At 45.6% G+C, this 15,360-nt stretch overlaps 11 protein-coding genes across 11 annotated transcripts; 5 read left to right on the top strand and 6 right to left on the bottom strand.

Moving 5' to 3' along the window:
* Window positions 1-36: 36 nt before the first annotated feature.
* On the bottom strand, window positions 37-1,752 carry CPS1 (Gly-Xaa carboxypeptidase; the record flags this gene model as incomplete). Its single annotated transcript, XM_022606950.1, has 1 exon — window positions 37-1,752. One exon carries the CDS (start codon window positions 1,750-1,752, stop codon window positions 37-39), a length of 1,716 nt encoding a protein of 571 aa, XP_022463595.1.
* Window positions 1,753-2,135: 383 nt separating this feature from the next.
* Window positions 2,136-2,498, top strand: RFA3 (Rfa3p; the record flags this gene model as incomplete). The annotated part of the gene is made up of 1 exon (XM_022606949.1): window positions 2,136-2,498. The coding sequence occupies one exon, from the start codon at window positions 2,136-2,138 to the stop codon at window positions 2,496-2,498; it is 363 nt and encodes a 120-aa protein (XP_022463594.1).
* A 21-nt stretch (window positions 2,499-2,519) lies between these two features.
* On the bottom strand, window positions 2,520-3,362 carry KRE9 (Kre9p; the record flags this gene model as incomplete). Its single annotated transcript, XM_022606948.1, has 1 exon — window positions 2,520-3,362. The coding sequence occupies one exon, from the start codon at window positions 3,360-3,362 to the stop codon at window positions 2,520-2,522; it is 843 nt and encodes a 280-aa protein (XP_022463593.1).
* A 233-nt stretch (window positions 3,363-3,595) lies between these two features.
* On the top strand, window positions 3,596-6,175 carry SWI3 (Swi3p; the record flags this gene model as incomplete). The annotated part of the gene is made up of 1 exon (XM_022606947.1): window positions 3,596-6,175. One exon carries the CDS (start codon window positions 3,596-3,598, stop codon window positions 6,173-6,175), a length of 2,580 nt encoding a protein of 859 aa, XP_022463592.1.
* A 390-nt stretch (window positions 6,176-6,565) lies between these two features.
* Window positions 6,566-7,120, bottom strand: RPL17B (60S ribosomal protein uL22; the record flags this gene model as incomplete). The annotated part of the gene is made up of 1 exon (XM_022606946.1): window positions 6,566-7,120. The coding sequence occupies one exon, from the start codon at window positions 7,118-7,120 to the stop codon at window positions 6,566-6,568; it is 555 nt and encodes a 184-aa protein (XP_022463591.1).
* A 593-nt stretch (window positions 7,121-7,713) lies between these two features.
* On the top strand, window positions 7,714-8,550 carry ATG27 (Atg27p; the record flags this gene model as incomplete). Its single annotated transcript, XM_022606945.1, has 1 exon — window positions 7,714-8,550. The coding sequence occupies one exon, from the start codon at window positions 7,714-7,716 to the stop codon at window positions 8,548-8,550; it is 837 nt and encodes a 278-aa protein (XP_022463590.1).
* Window positions 8,551-8,705: 155 nt separating this feature from the next.
* PFD1 (prefolding complex chaperone subunit) lies at window positions 8,706-9,050 on the bottom strand (the record flags this gene model as incomplete). Its single annotated transcript, XM_022606944.1, has 1 exon — window positions 8,706-9,050. One exon carries the CDS (start codon window positions 9,048-9,050, stop codon window positions 8,706-8,708), a length of 345 nt encoding a protein of 114 aa, XP_022463589.1.
* A 198-nt stretch (window positions 9,051-9,248) lies between these two features.
* On the top strand, window positions 9,249-10,301 carry ATP12 (ATP synthase complex assembly protein ATP12; the record flags this gene model as incomplete). Its single annotated transcript, XM_022606943.1, has 1 exon — window positions 9,249-10,301. One exon carries the CDS (start codon window positions 9,249-9,251, stop codon window positions 10,299-10,301), a length of 1,053 nt encoding a protein of 350 aa, XP_022463588.1.
* A 180-nt stretch (window positions 10,302-10,481) lies between these two features.
* On the bottom strand, window positions 10,482-11,726 carry MNN11 (alpha-1,6-mannosyltransferase; the record flags this gene model as incomplete). The annotated part of the gene is made up of 1 exon (XM_022606942.1): window positions 10,482-11,726. One exon carries the CDS (start codon window positions 11,724-11,726, stop codon window positions 10,482-10,484), a length of 1,245 nt encoding a protein of 414 aa, XP_022463587.1.
* A 375-nt stretch (window positions 11,727-12,101) lies between these two features.
* GON7 (chromatin DNA-binding EKC/KEOPS complex subunit GON7) lies at window positions 12,102-12,473 on the bottom strand (the record flags this gene model as incomplete). The annotated part of the gene is made up of 1 exon (XM_022606940.1): window positions 12,102-12,473. One exon carries the CDS (start codon window positions 12,471-12,473, stop codon window positions 12,102-12,104), a length of 372 nt encoding a protein of 123 aa, XP_022463586.1.
* A 2,017-nt stretch (window positions 12,474-14,490) lies between these two features.
* Window positions 14,491-15,195, top strand: KNAG0C02280 (uncharacterized protein; the record flags this gene model as incomplete). Its single annotated transcript, XM_022606939.1, has 1 exon — window positions 14,491-15,195. The coding sequence occupies one exon, from the start codon at window positions 14,491-14,493 to the stop codon at window positions 15,193-15,195; it is 705 nt and encodes a 234-aa protein (XP_022463585.1).
* Between the last annotated feature and the right edge of the window lie 165 nt (window positions 15,196-15,360).

Raw genomic sequence — 15,360 nt, 5'->3', positions numbered from 1 at the left:
GAAAGGTTTCTGGATGGTACCGCATCTTCCCACTCATCACAGGTATTCATTGACGTTGATAATGAACTCGTATAGGAAGGCGATGGCAGGCAAGTGAGCGGACATGGGGATGTACTCATTCACGGAGTGGACGCCCTTCAAAACGCTGCCCTCTGCGATTGACCCTGTGAACCTGTAAATATTCTTGGTGATGTTCCAGTAGTGTTTCGTGTCAGTGTTCCCCGAGAACAGGCCCGTGGTGACGTACAATTCCTTCTTCGCGCCCGTGTCCTTGTTGAAGGCGTTTTCAAAGACGTCTTGGATGGTCCCCGCAAGGGTATCCCACACCTCACCTGAGTTGGGCGATTTGGGAGCCGGCTCGAGCCCTTTGCTGAAGGACAACTCGATGTACCCTAGTTCCGTTTCGTCCACTAGGAAATTGTCCATGAACTTGACACCGTACCCGTACTTGTCCGCGATGATCTTCACGAGATCCAGGTCGCGCTCGACGGTCTCTGCGACGGAGGAGTGCAAATCGACCCTGTGGTTGACGAGGAAAGTGGTTGATTCGGGCAACGCATTCGCCTTGATTCCACCGTGGATGATATCGATCGCCTGGGTCGTTCTGATGAGGTCGCGGAGCGTCTTCTGCGAGGCGACGTAGTCGGTCAATTCGCGTCTCTTGCGTTCGTCCCAACTGGCGTTGACGATGGCGTCTCTGACGTGCGGTGCCAGTGTGGAGGAGTGTTCCGCAGAGCACGAAAGCATGCCGTAGAGCGGGTTGTCAAGTTGGAAATCGTAGTCCCAAGGGTTATCCTCCATGAGTGCGATCAGTTGCGAGGCGACCCCGATGGTCGTGTGGTCCGGTGGGATCGATGAGTGGCCGCCGTGTCCGACTACGTCCACGGTGACATCAACGTACCCTTTCTCTCCATTGATCGGAGTCGCGACGTACAAGTTTTCGTCGACTTTGACGATACCTTCACCTTCATCGATAATGATCAGCGCGCTGTCGTCACCGTACCTGTCGTGGATGTAAGGGCCCAAAAAGCCTGCCCCCCATTTCCCGCTCGATTCCTCGTCGAACCCCAAAGAGAGCAACAAAGTTCTCCTTGGGGTGAACCCATCCTCTAGCAATTTCTCAATGGCCTCGAATTCTGCGATCAGCAGGTTCTTACAGTCGTTGCTACCTCTCCCCCAAAGCAAATCGGTCTCCTCGTCGTAGTGGCCACTGAAGGGAGGGTACTCCCAGTCGTCCCATGTCTCTCTGTTCACAGGGACGACGTCCTGGTGTGACATGAGCACCACAGGTTTCAAATCGGTTTCCGTCCCCTCCCAAGTGTAGAGCAGGCCAACTCTGTTTACGACCTCTCTGCGGAGTTGCTTGTGCACGAGCGGGAATTGAGTCTGCAGAAACTCGTGGAACTTGTAGAACTGTGCGTAGAAGTCCGGGTCGTCCTCTGGTGCCGGGTTCACGTCCTGCACCTCTGTTGGGATACGAACGGCGCGGGACAGCCTCTCGATGGATTGTTCCTTGTAGTGGGCGTCGTGCAGAATCTCCGCGACGGACCCGTTGAACGAAGGACGCAGTGCCGCTGTCGGTGGACACAACTCCTGTTGCTGTTGCTGCAGCGGTGGCACCTCATCGCTACGACCGCAGCAGGCAGACTGCAGCGTGAACAATGTCCCGACGGACATCAATGCCACTAGCGGCATCAGCACCTTCTTGTTTCTCTGCCAAAACGACACACCTAGCGCGTGTTCCCCCTTCATTGCAATCCTGGCCTGTTCTGAGCAAGTGACAAAGTGTAATGGACTCTGTGCACACCCACTTCGGCTGCCCTTAAATACAGTGAGAGAACAAGTTGATAAGAAGCGGTTTCTTTATCGTTATCGCGTCATGTCACTTTACACGGAGTATCTGTTGCCCACCAGACACACCCAATTGCCATCAGCAACCCACGCCAGCCCCCACCAACCGCATTTCACCACAACAGCATCAGCATCGATAGCATCGCCCAGCGCAACTGTCTGCTCCCACCACACAGTGCTCCCACGACACCACTCTTCCATCAGGAATTAATATTTAAAGAACAAGACGCGTTGCACTTCAAACCATCGACTTTGAACCCAGCCGCTGCCCGCCACCGACAACGATGAACGACGCTACTCCGAGGGTGGACCCATCCGAACTGAGTCACAACAGTGCGTCCGTGTTCCGGCTCGTTGCACGCGTCACTGCGCAACCCACCGAGACCTCGCTCGTGTTGTCCGCACCGACTCACAGTGGCCGTGACGCTGGGCCCGTGACGCTCGATGGCGTGCGGACGACCGCTGGTGCTGGACCCTTCGTCGTGGACAAGTGGTACGAGTTTGTGTGTCGTGCCTCCGATGCTGGGGACGTTGGGTTTCTCGTGCTGGATGCCGTGGAGTGTGTGTTGCACGAGGGGGAGAGTGTCAGTGTCGACGCGGTGGTCGCGTTGCAGGGTCTTTCGAAGCAGTTCCCAGAGATATACTAAGTTTCGTATGTATGTATGTACTTATAAGCTGATTTTCCTTGCTGTGAGCGAGAGTCTCTTTGATGGATTGTACCACCCACCGTTGTCCGAGGGCATCGGTGCCGGTGTCGCGTAGTTGAAGTCCGAAGTGATGAGGTAGGAGATACCTGGGGTGATTGTGGTCAGTTGGTCGAGGGACTTGCGGAACGTGGAGTAGTACGTGACCGCGCTTGTTGGGTACTTCCTCGACCAAGAGGTCGCCGTGACGCGAGTCCCCGGTTTGGACTGCATTGGTGCGAACCGCCTCGTACCTGTCTGTTTCGTGTACGTCACGGAAAATGACGCCGAGTCGATGGAGGTGTCCGCCGTGCGTGTTGTTGTTGTCTGGATCGACGTCTGCCCAGCGGGTTGTATCGTATCCGAGTAAGTGAAAGTCGTCACTTGGCCAGACATCCCCGTCAGAACGAACCTCGGCGAGTAGTGGATCGTGTACCCCTGGTTCTCGACAAAGGCAAACACTTGCAAATAAAACTGCCCTGACCCAACGACACCAGCGGAGAAAGTCGCGTCGAATGAATAGTAATGGTTCCCACCGCTGTTCTCCTCCTCTAACGCCGAGGGGGCCAATTTCTTCTGGATCGGGAAGAAACAGTTGATCTGACTGTTGGGACCGGAGCACAGCGACAGCGTGTAGTACGTCACTTTGTCCAATTGCGGGTAGTTCCCGTCATCGGCCCACTTCACTGATATGTCCACCGTGCCCCCCTGCGGGGAGAACGTCTTCCCCTTCTCGGGCGCCACGATCGCCACATCGGCGCGCACAACACCAATAAACGCGGCCACAATCAGAACCACCCGCACAAACACTGCATCCACCGCAAACATCCTGCTCAGCTTGCTACGTGCCCGTCCTGCCACCATCAGACCAACCACTACAACAACTGCAACCGTCGTCTTCTTCGAATTCGAATTCGACATCAAAAATTGCAACGCGGTGTAACCCGGTCTCTCAGCGCGTTTCTGAGGCCTCGATTTGAAGTCGAAGACGGCGTTGACTCGCAGTTGGTGTTGCTGTTGTTGGTGGTTGTGGGCTGGTTGCGGCGGCTGCGGCGAGAGTTATGGATTTGGAAGATGCGGGTGTGATGCAGCTGGGCAGTGGTGAGAGCGGGGGCCCTGGGAATGGGGATCCGGGGACTCAGGAGAGTACTGGGCCTCTTATTGGGGGAGACCAGAGTGCAACACCCCAAGGTGACTCTCCTATGGACATGGATGAACCAGAAACGCGTGATGGCCAAGAAGCACAGACAGGGCTCCCAGAAAATCTTACTACACAACAGGAAGAACCCACTACACAACAAGAAGAGCAGACGGAAGAACCCACTACGCTACAAGAAGAACAGACAGGACTAGCAAATGATCCTACCACACAACAAACTGAACAGACAGAGGAACCTGTTATCAATCAAGATGGACCTGTTGTTGACCAAGACGGACCTGTCATTGACCAAGAAGAATCTGCTACGCTACAAGATCAACCTATTATTGGCCAAGACGAACCTGCTACACTGCAGGACGAATCTGCTACATTACAAGATGGGCCACAATTTTCCCAAGACGAACCGCACTCAAACCAAGACGGACTTCCGACAGACCAAAACGAACCTACGACACTCGAGAATGGACCTACTACACTTGAGAACGGCCATCCAATGGACCAAGACGGACCTGGCGCTATGCAAGACGGACCTGCGAATGTCCAAGATGAACCTGCTACTATGCAAGATGAACCTGCTAATTTGCAGGATGAACCTGTTACTATGCAAGATGAACCTGCTACTTTGCAAGACGCTCCTCCAACGCCCCGAGAGGAAACAGAAGAACCTGCGACGGAGAATGGCGGGCCGCAGGAATCAAGGAACGGGATTGAACAGGACGAGGAACTGTGCGTCCCACAATCTCACGAGATCGTCATACCGAACTACGCCTCCTGGTTCCACCTGACAAAGATTCACCAGATCGAAAGAAAGTCCCTGCCAGAGTTCTTTACGAACAGAATAGCGTCAAAGACACCAGAAATCTACGTCAAGTACAGAAACTTCATGGTCAACTCGTACAGACTGAACCCAAACGAATACTTTAGTGTCACGGCAGCAAGAAGAAACGTCTCGGGGGACGCGGCGGTACTCTTCAGAGTCCACAAATTCCTCATGAAATGGGGGCTCATCAACTACCAAGTAGACGCAAAAGTATTGCCCAAAAATATTGAACCACCTCTGACGGGAGAGTACGCGACAAAACACGACGCACCAAGAGGGTATTTCCCTTTCGAAAGTTACAAACCATCAGTGCAACTGCCCGATATGTCGAAATTGAAGAAAATGATGGACGTTGATAACCCAAGAAGTACACTCCATAAGTACTTAAAGGAGGAGGAAAGAAAATACGGAGCACAACCCACTGCAAAATCGACGGAACCATCGCCGTCTGTGGAGGCAGAGACCGATCAAACGACAAGCACGTCGCTGAAAAGAGAACTCTCAAACGACGAGGAGACGGGCATCTCGGATCGAGCACCAAAGAAACCTAAAATCTTACAATCCACAGACGAGGATGACTGGACAAAGAACGAAGTCATCAGCCTCTTGCAGGCAATACAGACAAACGGCCCGGACTGGTATCAGATTGCCAAAACAGTGGGGACAAGGACCCCAGAGCACTGCATACTCAAGTTTTTGCAGTTGCCTATTGAGGACAAATTCCTGTTCCAGGACAGCGGCGCATCGGCAACAGGGATGGGTCCTCTGAAGTACGCCCCACATTTACCTTTCTCCAAGAGTGATAACCCGGTGTTGTCCACAATTGCATTCCTAGTCGGGATGGTCGATCCTAAAGTCGTCCAAGCGATGACTAACCGTGGCTTGAAAGCGCTACACGCCACAAAAGAGGGTGACACTCCAGGAATAGAGGGCCAAACAAAACTGGACAACGATAGCAAGACGAAGACTGATGACGACAGTAAAGTGGAAGCCAATGAAGATAGTAAGGTGGTAACTAATGAAGATAGCAAAGTGAAAGATGATGACTACAACAAGGTGGAAGCCGATGACGACAACAAGGTGGAAGCCGATATTGTCGACAAAGCGAAAGAAGAACCTACTGTTGACACTTCTTCCAAATCTCCAGCAAAGGAAGCCACAGAGATAGCGCTGGCGACCCTGGGTGTCCGTTCCAAAGTGTTTGCGACAAACGAGGAGAGACAGCTAAATAAGTTGGCGAATAAACTCGTGCAGATTCAATCTCACAAAGTTAACCTGAAACTAGCTACATTCGATAAATTGGAGAAAGCACTGGAGCTAGAAAAGAAGTTGCTCCAACGGAAACAGGAGGAGTTTTTGATTCAAAGGTTGTCGTTCGCTAAAAGTGCGCACCAGATACTAGAGAAATTCAGCAAGACGACGGATGCTGTTCAAGATGAGGCGCAGAGACAGAAGTTGTCCGCTCATGTCGAACAAGCGAGGATACTGCTCGCTCAACCAATGAGTCTAAGTATTGGTTCTGCCTCCCAATCAGCCGCGGCTACGGGTTCCACAGTTGGAGACGACAACGAGGCTGAGACAACTAACGAGGGTAAAAGCGAGTCAGATATCAAACCGATTTCTCTCGAGGCTCCACACTTTTATAGATATTGGTCTGGATGATGTGTCAATGGTTTAGCGACCATCGACAGTGTAATATTTCTATCTTTATTAAAAAAACATTTAGAAGGAGTAGCTTACGTCGGCTACAATTGGCATTCTTACGGGATAAGTTTTGCTTAACAATAAGATAGGAGCTCCTCTTTAATATGTACATAGAACTGAATTTCTTAGCCATAGCTCCAATAAGGCTATAGATCTGGAAATAGTGATACTGTCCCCACAGAATTTTGTAAATGAGGTAAAACATGGTTTAATACTGATTCAAAGTACATGTATAAGCTCACTATTTACACTTCATTGCATGGGTAACGGTACGTCTGTTTTCTTTTATATTGAGATGATAATGATATTAATACTTATAACTTTAAAAATTTACAATTTTTAACCTATTTAAGCGGTAATACGCTTTTGAGCGGCAATCTTACCTCTCTGTCTGGAAGTGTATCTGACCATCTTCTTCTCGGCAGCCTTCTTGACGGTTTCCTCCTTTTCAGTTAGAACCAATTCAATGTGGGATGGACTGGACTCGTACTTGTTGATTCTACCGTGAGCTCTGTAGGTTCTTCTTCTCTGCTTTGGAGCTTGGTTGACCTGGATGTGGGAGACAAATAGCTTGGTGCCGTCTAGACCCTTGGCTTCAGCGTTGGCAGCAGCGTTCTGCAACAAACCTTGGATGAACTTGACGGACTTGGCTGGCCATCTGGCCTTGGTGACACCAAATTCTTTACCTTGGGAAGCTCTACCGATGGAGGAGTTGAATCTTCTGAATGGAATGGCTCTCTTGTGGTCCAAAACTTGGTCCAAGTATTGCTGAGCCTTGGTCAATTCCCAACCGCTGATAGCTTGGGCAGTTTCTCTGGTGTTCTTGTAAGAAACACGCAAGTAAGAACCACGAGCAGAGGCGGTCTTAGCTGGGTTAGTGGAGGTAGCACCGTATCTAGCCATTGCTGTTGATGTATTACTTGGGGGAGTGTGGTCTAAGGGGGAACTCTATGTAAAATAGCAAACAACAACAGATAACAGCACTAGCAAGAGTCAATGCACCTAACAAGACATCTAGTACAGATGAAATTTGCCAAAGAACGAGACAGGTTTCCAGAACCCTCCTTGCGTCCCTCCCACGGGTCTGCATTACCACCGCCGGAAGGAAGAGCTAGGCAAAAGCCCAGGCAGAGCCCTCCTCTCGTCAGTGCCACTCCCGCCCCGCCCTTTCCTCCCAGAGGGCATCCCCCCCCTCCCCCCACCCAGTGTGCCGAGGAAAGCAGTACTTAATACCTAATCGGGAAATTGATTTATCTTTTTCTCTCAAATTTCTTTTTCAGCAAAAAACAGTCACAAAACTTTTTAAGAAATGTCTGGGTGCAAATATTTGTACCCAAAAAACGAAAAATGTACTGGAAATCTCAGTTTTGAAGAAAAGGGCCGTTTTTGGACCCGTTGCACTTCGCACAGAGCAGTTCTGTCGCTGAAGGGGTGGGACTAAAGGGTCGTGGCCAGTTGGGATACATTTACAGGGAATACACTGGCTTTGATAAACAATGAGATTGAATCTGGTTTCCATATTGGCCGTTGCTGGGGTGCTCCCATTTGTGCACTCGATAAAATGTGGCTCTCACGATATATTGAAGAAATACCAGGTTGACCAGGCTGCTCTGTTCGGGGAAGTGGAGAGGAACACGCCGCCAAGCACCACTAAGGACAAGTGGTGGTTGAGAGTGTGTGAGGATGGTGACGGTAAAGACGATGAAAGGTTTAAGGAGTGCGATAGCCGCGATGTCTTATGCGGAGTCACGGAGGTTACTCTGAAAGATAAAGATCCGATCCTCACGCACGTTATCGACTTCAAGGATAACTTGGCGTATAATGTCAATGAGGATGAGGGCAGGTTGCATCTGGTGTTGGATGGAGCGAAATGGGGGGAGTATGTTGTCGGTGCGACAGTTGATTTCACTTGCAACAATAACATGAAGACAGACGAGGTTGTCTCGAGTTCTTGGAGTGATGACAAAATACAGTTGTCACTGAGGGGTCCATCTGGTTGCTTGAAGAAAAACCAGGATGCACCACCCAATAATGGGGACAACAGCGGTGACGGTAATGGCGGCAGTAACGATGATAAAAGGAAGGAAAATGCGGGCAGTGGGTGGTCTTGGTTTTCTTGGGTGTTCATTTACGCCATCCTGTTCACTTTGATATATTTACTGGTAACATCGTACATGAACACAAGAGGAGGGAACATGGATGATTTCAGGGCCGAGTTCACGGAACGCTCTAAACAGTTGGTCGTGGCACTCCCAGAATTCTGTAAAGAGGTCTTGTCCAAGATATTTGGCTCGAGGTCCTCCTCTCAAAGAGTTGGCTACAGCGCTGTATGAATAAGATCAACGGGACAACGCTGATTGGCGCTTCTCTAATAAAAGGCGCGCTTATGCCGTGCCCTTGCTATTATTGAACCGATATATATTGTACATTTTATACACCTCTCTTAATTATACGCGTGGTTTATTAACCACTGAAATTGCAGGCGATCTCACTCACCGTTTTTGCCCAATACTTTCTTCAAGTTACCAACTGTCTTCTCAACACTCGTCTCCAAGTAATTCTGCTTGATCTTCAAGTTCTTCATTTGCTCCTTTAGCGCTGCCTCACCGCTGCTGAGATCGGCAACGTACTTGTCCTTCTCCTGTAAGATAAATGCCCGGCCACAGGACCTCCACACATGGTCTGTTGGGTATGAGTTCAACTCTTTCGCAGTAACAGCTGCAAGCTTGTCTTGTCTTTCTATGTGGAACAGCTGTTGGTTTACGGTGTCCAATTGAACTTTGTAACTCCGCAGACTGGCCGTCATTTCCTGCATCAACTGTGGGGTCGTCATTTCCAATTGTCCGTATGGTATTTTGCTAGAGGGGAGGCCTGGACTGATGTTTTTCTATAAGTAGTCCCTGCAATAGTTCACTTCAACAAATTGAAGTGCAACGAATCTCGAAAATAAGAAAACCTACAACTTTGAACAATATCTTTGGATGAAGCAATTAAAATCTCTACTCTGATACTTGATCCATCGCCACAAAATATGAACTCGGGAGTTAGCACGCTGTGCAGGAATGTGGGGAGATTCGGTGGAGCGCGCTATAGACTATTGGCAAAGCGGCATCTCGGGAATTTCGAAACACCACGGTTTATAAGATCATATGCTGTACCACCAACGTCACCAAACAATACTAGCCCGCTTGGTGCTGATAACACCGTGGAGAATAACCTTCAAACGGAGACCAATAGACTGGATAAGACGGGTACGAAATTCTGGAAAGATGTGTCATTGAATGAGAGTATAGAACCTGGGAAGACGCACATACAATTAGACTCTAAATCAATAAGGACCCCCATGGGTAATTCACTAGCTGTCTCGAAGAGTAACCAATTTTTAGCATGTTTGCTCAGGAAAGAATGGGCGAACTTACCAGACCTGTCTGTCAAACCGTACTCATTGCCCCTAACTTCGTTGGTATCCCGTTGCATTGACTTGGAAGTTTCGAACGCAGTAAACGCAGCTCCTGATTTGGTAGTGAAAATTGGTGGTGATAGACATACAATAAATAAGGATCTACTGAGGTATTTGGATACAGACACCTTATTAGTTTTCTCTCCCAGGGACGAATTCGAAGGTGCCCTGAGAGAAGAACAGGATACATTATACTTGCCAATTATCAAAGCAGTTGAACAGTTTCTGACTGATAATTTCTCCAAGAAAACAGTACATTTGAAAATACTCGACGCCGATGTTCATGGTATAGCGAGTAACATGCAATCTGCAGATTGCGTTGAGTCTGCTACCAAGTACCTGAACTCTTTGTCACCATGGAATCTAGCACTCTTTGAAAAAACCGTTTTAACGACGAAATCTTTTATATGTGGGATCCTGTTGATTGAAAATAAAACCAATCCCGTGCATCAAAAAAACTTAACCTATTCGTTAGACGAGATTGAAAGAGCCGCCACATTAGAAATTATTTATCAAACTGACAGGTGGGGAGAGGTGGAGGACACACACGACGTAAATAAGCACGACATTAAAAGGAATCTTGCCGCAGTTGCGGTTGCAGCGTATAAAAAAACGAATCCTTAAATTACGGATGAGCCAAAGGGAACTCATCTTGGACAAACCACATATGTAAATAGAAAACGATGCATTAGTTATATTCTTAGTGTTATGAAGGGGAAATGATGCGAACGCCCATAACTCATTTGTTCGAACTCAGGGAAGCAGAGGTCCGACTTACCAATGATAGTCTATATTTGTTACATATTATGAAGAGGGATTATGTTGGAGTTTATTGTACAGGTTTGTGATGTCGGCATTGCACGTTCCCTTTACTGCACAGTCTTTGAAATGGGCAACGAAGTCACCCTTTGAGTAGTGGAACGAGTTCTGGTTCTCATCAAGCAGCGTCTCTGCATCGTATTCGCTTGACATTAGTTTTGAGATCACGATGGCTGTTCGAGAGAGCAATTCGGGGTGCCATTGTAGCACATGGCTTATAGCCTCTGATATACTGATGCCGTCAAAATCCCTAATTAGCGGATCTGAAACGTACTCCAAGAACGCCTTACTTTGCACGCTGTTCTTGACCAAAAACGAGGATATGTCAAGTTCGCCCCTGTTATTTTGGGGAATGATCAGTTTAACAGACTTCAGGTCTAAGTTGGTGTACGTTTTGATTGGTGAATTTGTTGAGACTGACACGTCTCTCTTTAAAGTAAGATCCAATGTACTGGGATTCAAGATATCCCTTTCGACAGATAGTTTGAGATTCATTATCAAAGATTTGTTGTCAACAAATAGGAAGTTTTCTGCGTTTGGGAAAGCATGCATGGCGGCCCTCATTACCAGTAGTTTACAGAACTCTCCGCTCCGAGAGAGATCTTGTTCCGCTAAAATTGGTATAAATTCTTGTATCCAGCGAATATAAACACCATAGTTGTGCTTCTGGGCGTAGTCTACTCTGTTTTGGACAACGGCGATAATGCTATCTAGATCCTCGTTCTCGAAATCAATCAAGCTTACAATAACTGTTTTGAGTTCGTTTTCTCTGCGATAAACTAATTTACCATGATCTAAAAATGCACGTTTAGCCAAAGTCTCTTGGCTCATAATTTTTTTTTTCTCCTCGTCTGGCAGTGGAACATCATTCGGCTTATAAACGTATCTCTTCGACCCGTCGACCTCCATACGCAAAATAAATAAAGACCTGATCCCCATATCCTTCAATATTGGAGTATGCTCCACAGTTGGGAATATCAATTGGCTAGATGCGGGTACCTCATTAACATAGTAACCATGTGCTGGAACAATTGAAGTTTCTGGATTTCTTTTCGATCCAGGAAACCCATGCAAAATAATGAAAACAACAAAGAAGACAACACCGAGACCGGCAGACCACTTGACACATTTTCTCTTCCTTCCTAATGATTTTTTCATATTATTCAGAGGCGGAAGGCCAAACCCCCAAGTTGGAGGCTGGTGCGACTTACCCTTAGGCTTGAACGCCATTTTTACCAGTGCGATGATAGCAATAAGTAGCAACAAACCTGCAAATTTCCCTCAATGGCGTACCGTGACAGATTGTTAGTCTGAATAATCTGTATAAGCCACGGCAGTCAGACAAGCAGCTCGCCAAATCTGAGAACCCACAACAATCTCTTTCGAACGATGCCACTTCCCATTGTGAAGAAACTAAGAATATTTTTAGATCAATCAATCTCTATTTTCTTGCAACATCTTGTTGTACGAGAAAGAGAGGAAAAAACGTATGCACGGCGCTACCACAAAAAAGTATAAATGCTATTGAACTTTGCTGGTTATGTACTGTCTACAGATAATAAAAGATATGCATACCGTCTACAGTGGAGGTTGCTACTCCGTTCATCAATCGTCGTCCTTACCATCTAGCAGACCGTTGATTTCCTCTTCGATCCGGGCATCTTGCTCCAAAGAGTCCAACTTGGCCTTCTTGGCCTTGGCTACGTCCATTTGTTCCGTGAGGAATTCGTTAATATCGTCCTGCAGGCCCGTTAAATTCATTCTCAATTGGCTTAATTTAGTGAATTGCTCGGATCCGTCAGCTTCCCGTTTCGGCTCAGAGGGTTTGTCCCTATCTATTTGCCCGGCATTTAATACGTGGTCGCTCGGCCTTGTCGTTACACCATCAGTTGTCTCATAACGCGGGTTTCCTGGAACTACAGTGAATTTTTTTGAGGGAATGTCTGGAGATTCATATACGGCGTACGGTCTATCCATTTTGATTCGATATGGAGGCACAGGTTGTTGGGAAGATGGGCAAGCTGTTGAATCAGCCACGTTGAGTTGTTCATCTCAGTGTGTGTGCTCTTCTTTTTTTCTACAACTAAGTTGAGCTATGAGTAGTGCAGTCACGTGGTGGGTACTTGGAAAACGTTACAAACAGTCCAGAAGATTAGGCATCGGTAATATGACATGATTTGGTCTTACCATTTATATCATACTGAATCTCTGGTTTATTCATATATCTTGATTTATCACATTTGGCAGGATCCCAGATCCAATAGAAAAAATGTGTATTTGTTCTTTTCGTTAGAAAAGAGCAAAATGGTAAGGAAAGATATTTGAAGCTCTTGGTAGACCCGTAACGTTTACACCCTTGTCTAGGAAATATTGTTTAAAGATGACTCTCATTATTAATCGATAGGACCTCGGAAATGCCTCGTAAGCTAAATGTGGGAATTCATTTCAACGTTATGCACATTACATAAATTTTTTACTATGTTGATTTTAAGACAACAAGGCCAAAGTTCTAACCCTTTCTAGTTAGTAGTGTCAGCTTAGTCTTAAAAAAGGGGGAATGGCTGATTACCCAATACAAGGTTACTACTCGTTTCATTCACAATTCTTCGGCATTTTTGTGTCAGAGGAACCATGAAGCACGGTTATGTTTACAGTAGTTGGTATGCTTACAATCTGGTAACTTTGACTGCTCTGAGTTTTATGTTAGTTTGCAAAAACTGCTGAATATAAAAAATGACTATTATAGGGGTGATAAGATATCATCATAGGCATAAACAGAATATGAAACGATAATGATACGTGACAACTATGAAACGTATAACACTAATCCCACGAGGAAGTTAATATGTTACATTGTGAAACATACATACTACTCTGAGATTATCTGGGAAATTCTCACATATATAAAGACTAGTTATATCCATAGTACTGGTCTCTATCTTTCTGAACATACAGAAGAGACCATCGAACCTTATACTTAAATAGTATAATTAAGAAGTCAACTTAACCTAAATCATCTCTTAATCTCTACTCAAAACGGATAGTCACGGCGAAAAAGACGATATTTAACAGAAACAGCCCGTTTCTTCTGTCTTCTATCTCTTCGATACTTCTCATTGTTTTGTTTAAATAAATAGTGAATTATTAAGAAATAAATCTGAAATAAACTGATAAAGATAAAAATAAGAAAATGATATAAACTATTGTACAAGAAACTCTAAAAAGTGTGATAGTAACGTTTAGCTTTAGGATGATACAACATACTGTAATTAATAATAAAACCATATGCAATATAATTACCCCTACCAGGCAATCCCCTCACCCAGTGTTCAAAATACATAGAGATAACTATAAAACGGAGAAGTACCTATCTCTACCTTAATCAATCATCCACAAAAAAATATTACATCCAATTGAAAACAGAAAGTGGTGAACACGATATCTAAATATTACAAACAGTCTGAACGTGATTCTTTACCACCCGGATTTTAAGATTACATATCAGCTCATAATATCTATTTCACCCCAAAGCTTAATCAACACCACACTTCCTATTTCCGTAAACAAACTTTACTGTTAATGAAACCGTCAATATATAGTGACAGAAATATGCTACCCAGAAAGCGTTGCATAAACAACCTTTCAGTGCCTACATGAAGACGTTTAGAAGTTGAGAAGCGTTAAGAAGTTATTAGGCTTTCCATTATCCCCTAAAAGTAGTTACCGCAAAATAATCAAAATATTGAATAACATAGAGCATATATTCAGTATATACAGTGTTCTTACTTAATGGCCTTATTAGAATTTTTATGCAACATCTTTGCAGATCTCTAACGTTCAGACTGTTGAGAGATTTTACCACAGTTTCTTTAGATGAGAATAAAAAAAAAGATTAAATATCACCCTTTAAAAATAAAGCCAAGGTTAAATGATACGTCCCGCGAGGGCTTATCTTCACATCAACTGCTTCATATACACTATAACAGCAGTCCAAATGATGAAAAATTACCCTAAGGCACACTCAACTCAGGTTACAGTTTCTTACCCCAGAAGGAATGAGGAGGAACATTTCTTTGATGTGGTGGACGGCGAATCTGTTAATTCTGATAAGGAAGAACATGAAATTTTGTCCAGTTGCTCAGGGTCCGTTGAAGATCCTTCTTTGTTTATTGAAATCATGCCCAATCTTCTTTCAACGCCGGTTGATAAGTGGTGCAATCAGATCTCGTATGCTTCAGACGAATATAACTCCGATATTTTATCAACTGAAAACCAAGAGGATTCTCAATCAATATCCTCATATGAGCTGAATATTATTGATTTATTGACTGGAAGTAAGTCCGATTACCTACAAAAGTATACAGATACCGGAGCTTCCATATTTTTACACATGGGCTATTTGCATTCTACATTCGAATCATTACCCCCTTCTCAACTAAAAGCTATGAAAAAGCTCTCCAGAATTTTACAGCCATATCTTTCTCGCTGTCGTACAAATATTCGTCGTAATACGAAATATCAATTCAGGCCAATTCCATCAGTTTTTTGGGAAGGTCCAAATGATTTAGACCAGATACATCATCAAGAGCGATTCTCAGAGGATACCAACGCCTACTTAGAGAGTATCCAATCTAAAGCTTCCATTTCTGTAGAATCGTGGCTAAGCCGATCCCTCTCTGCTAACACTATTGGGCCCTAACTGTGTGCGTTGCTGTGAAACAAAATCCCAACAAAAATCGAAAAACCAGAATTCCGAAAACTTTTCATTCATACACATTACAGATATATACTACACCTACCAAAAGAGAGGAACGCCTTATCTTCAATATAAAATTTCATTTATCACATAAAGTTACAAACTTGC

Source organism: Huiozyma naganishii, chromosome 3 (assembly GCF_000348985.1).
Source record: "Huiozyma naganishii CBS 8797 chromosome 3, complete genome".
Taxonomy (NCBI): domain Eukaryota; kingdom Fungi; phylum Ascomycota; class Saccharomycetes; order Saccharomycetales; family Saccharomycetaceae; genus Huiozyma; species Huiozyma naganishii.
This window is presented reverse-complemented; position numbering and strand designations above follow the sequence as displayed.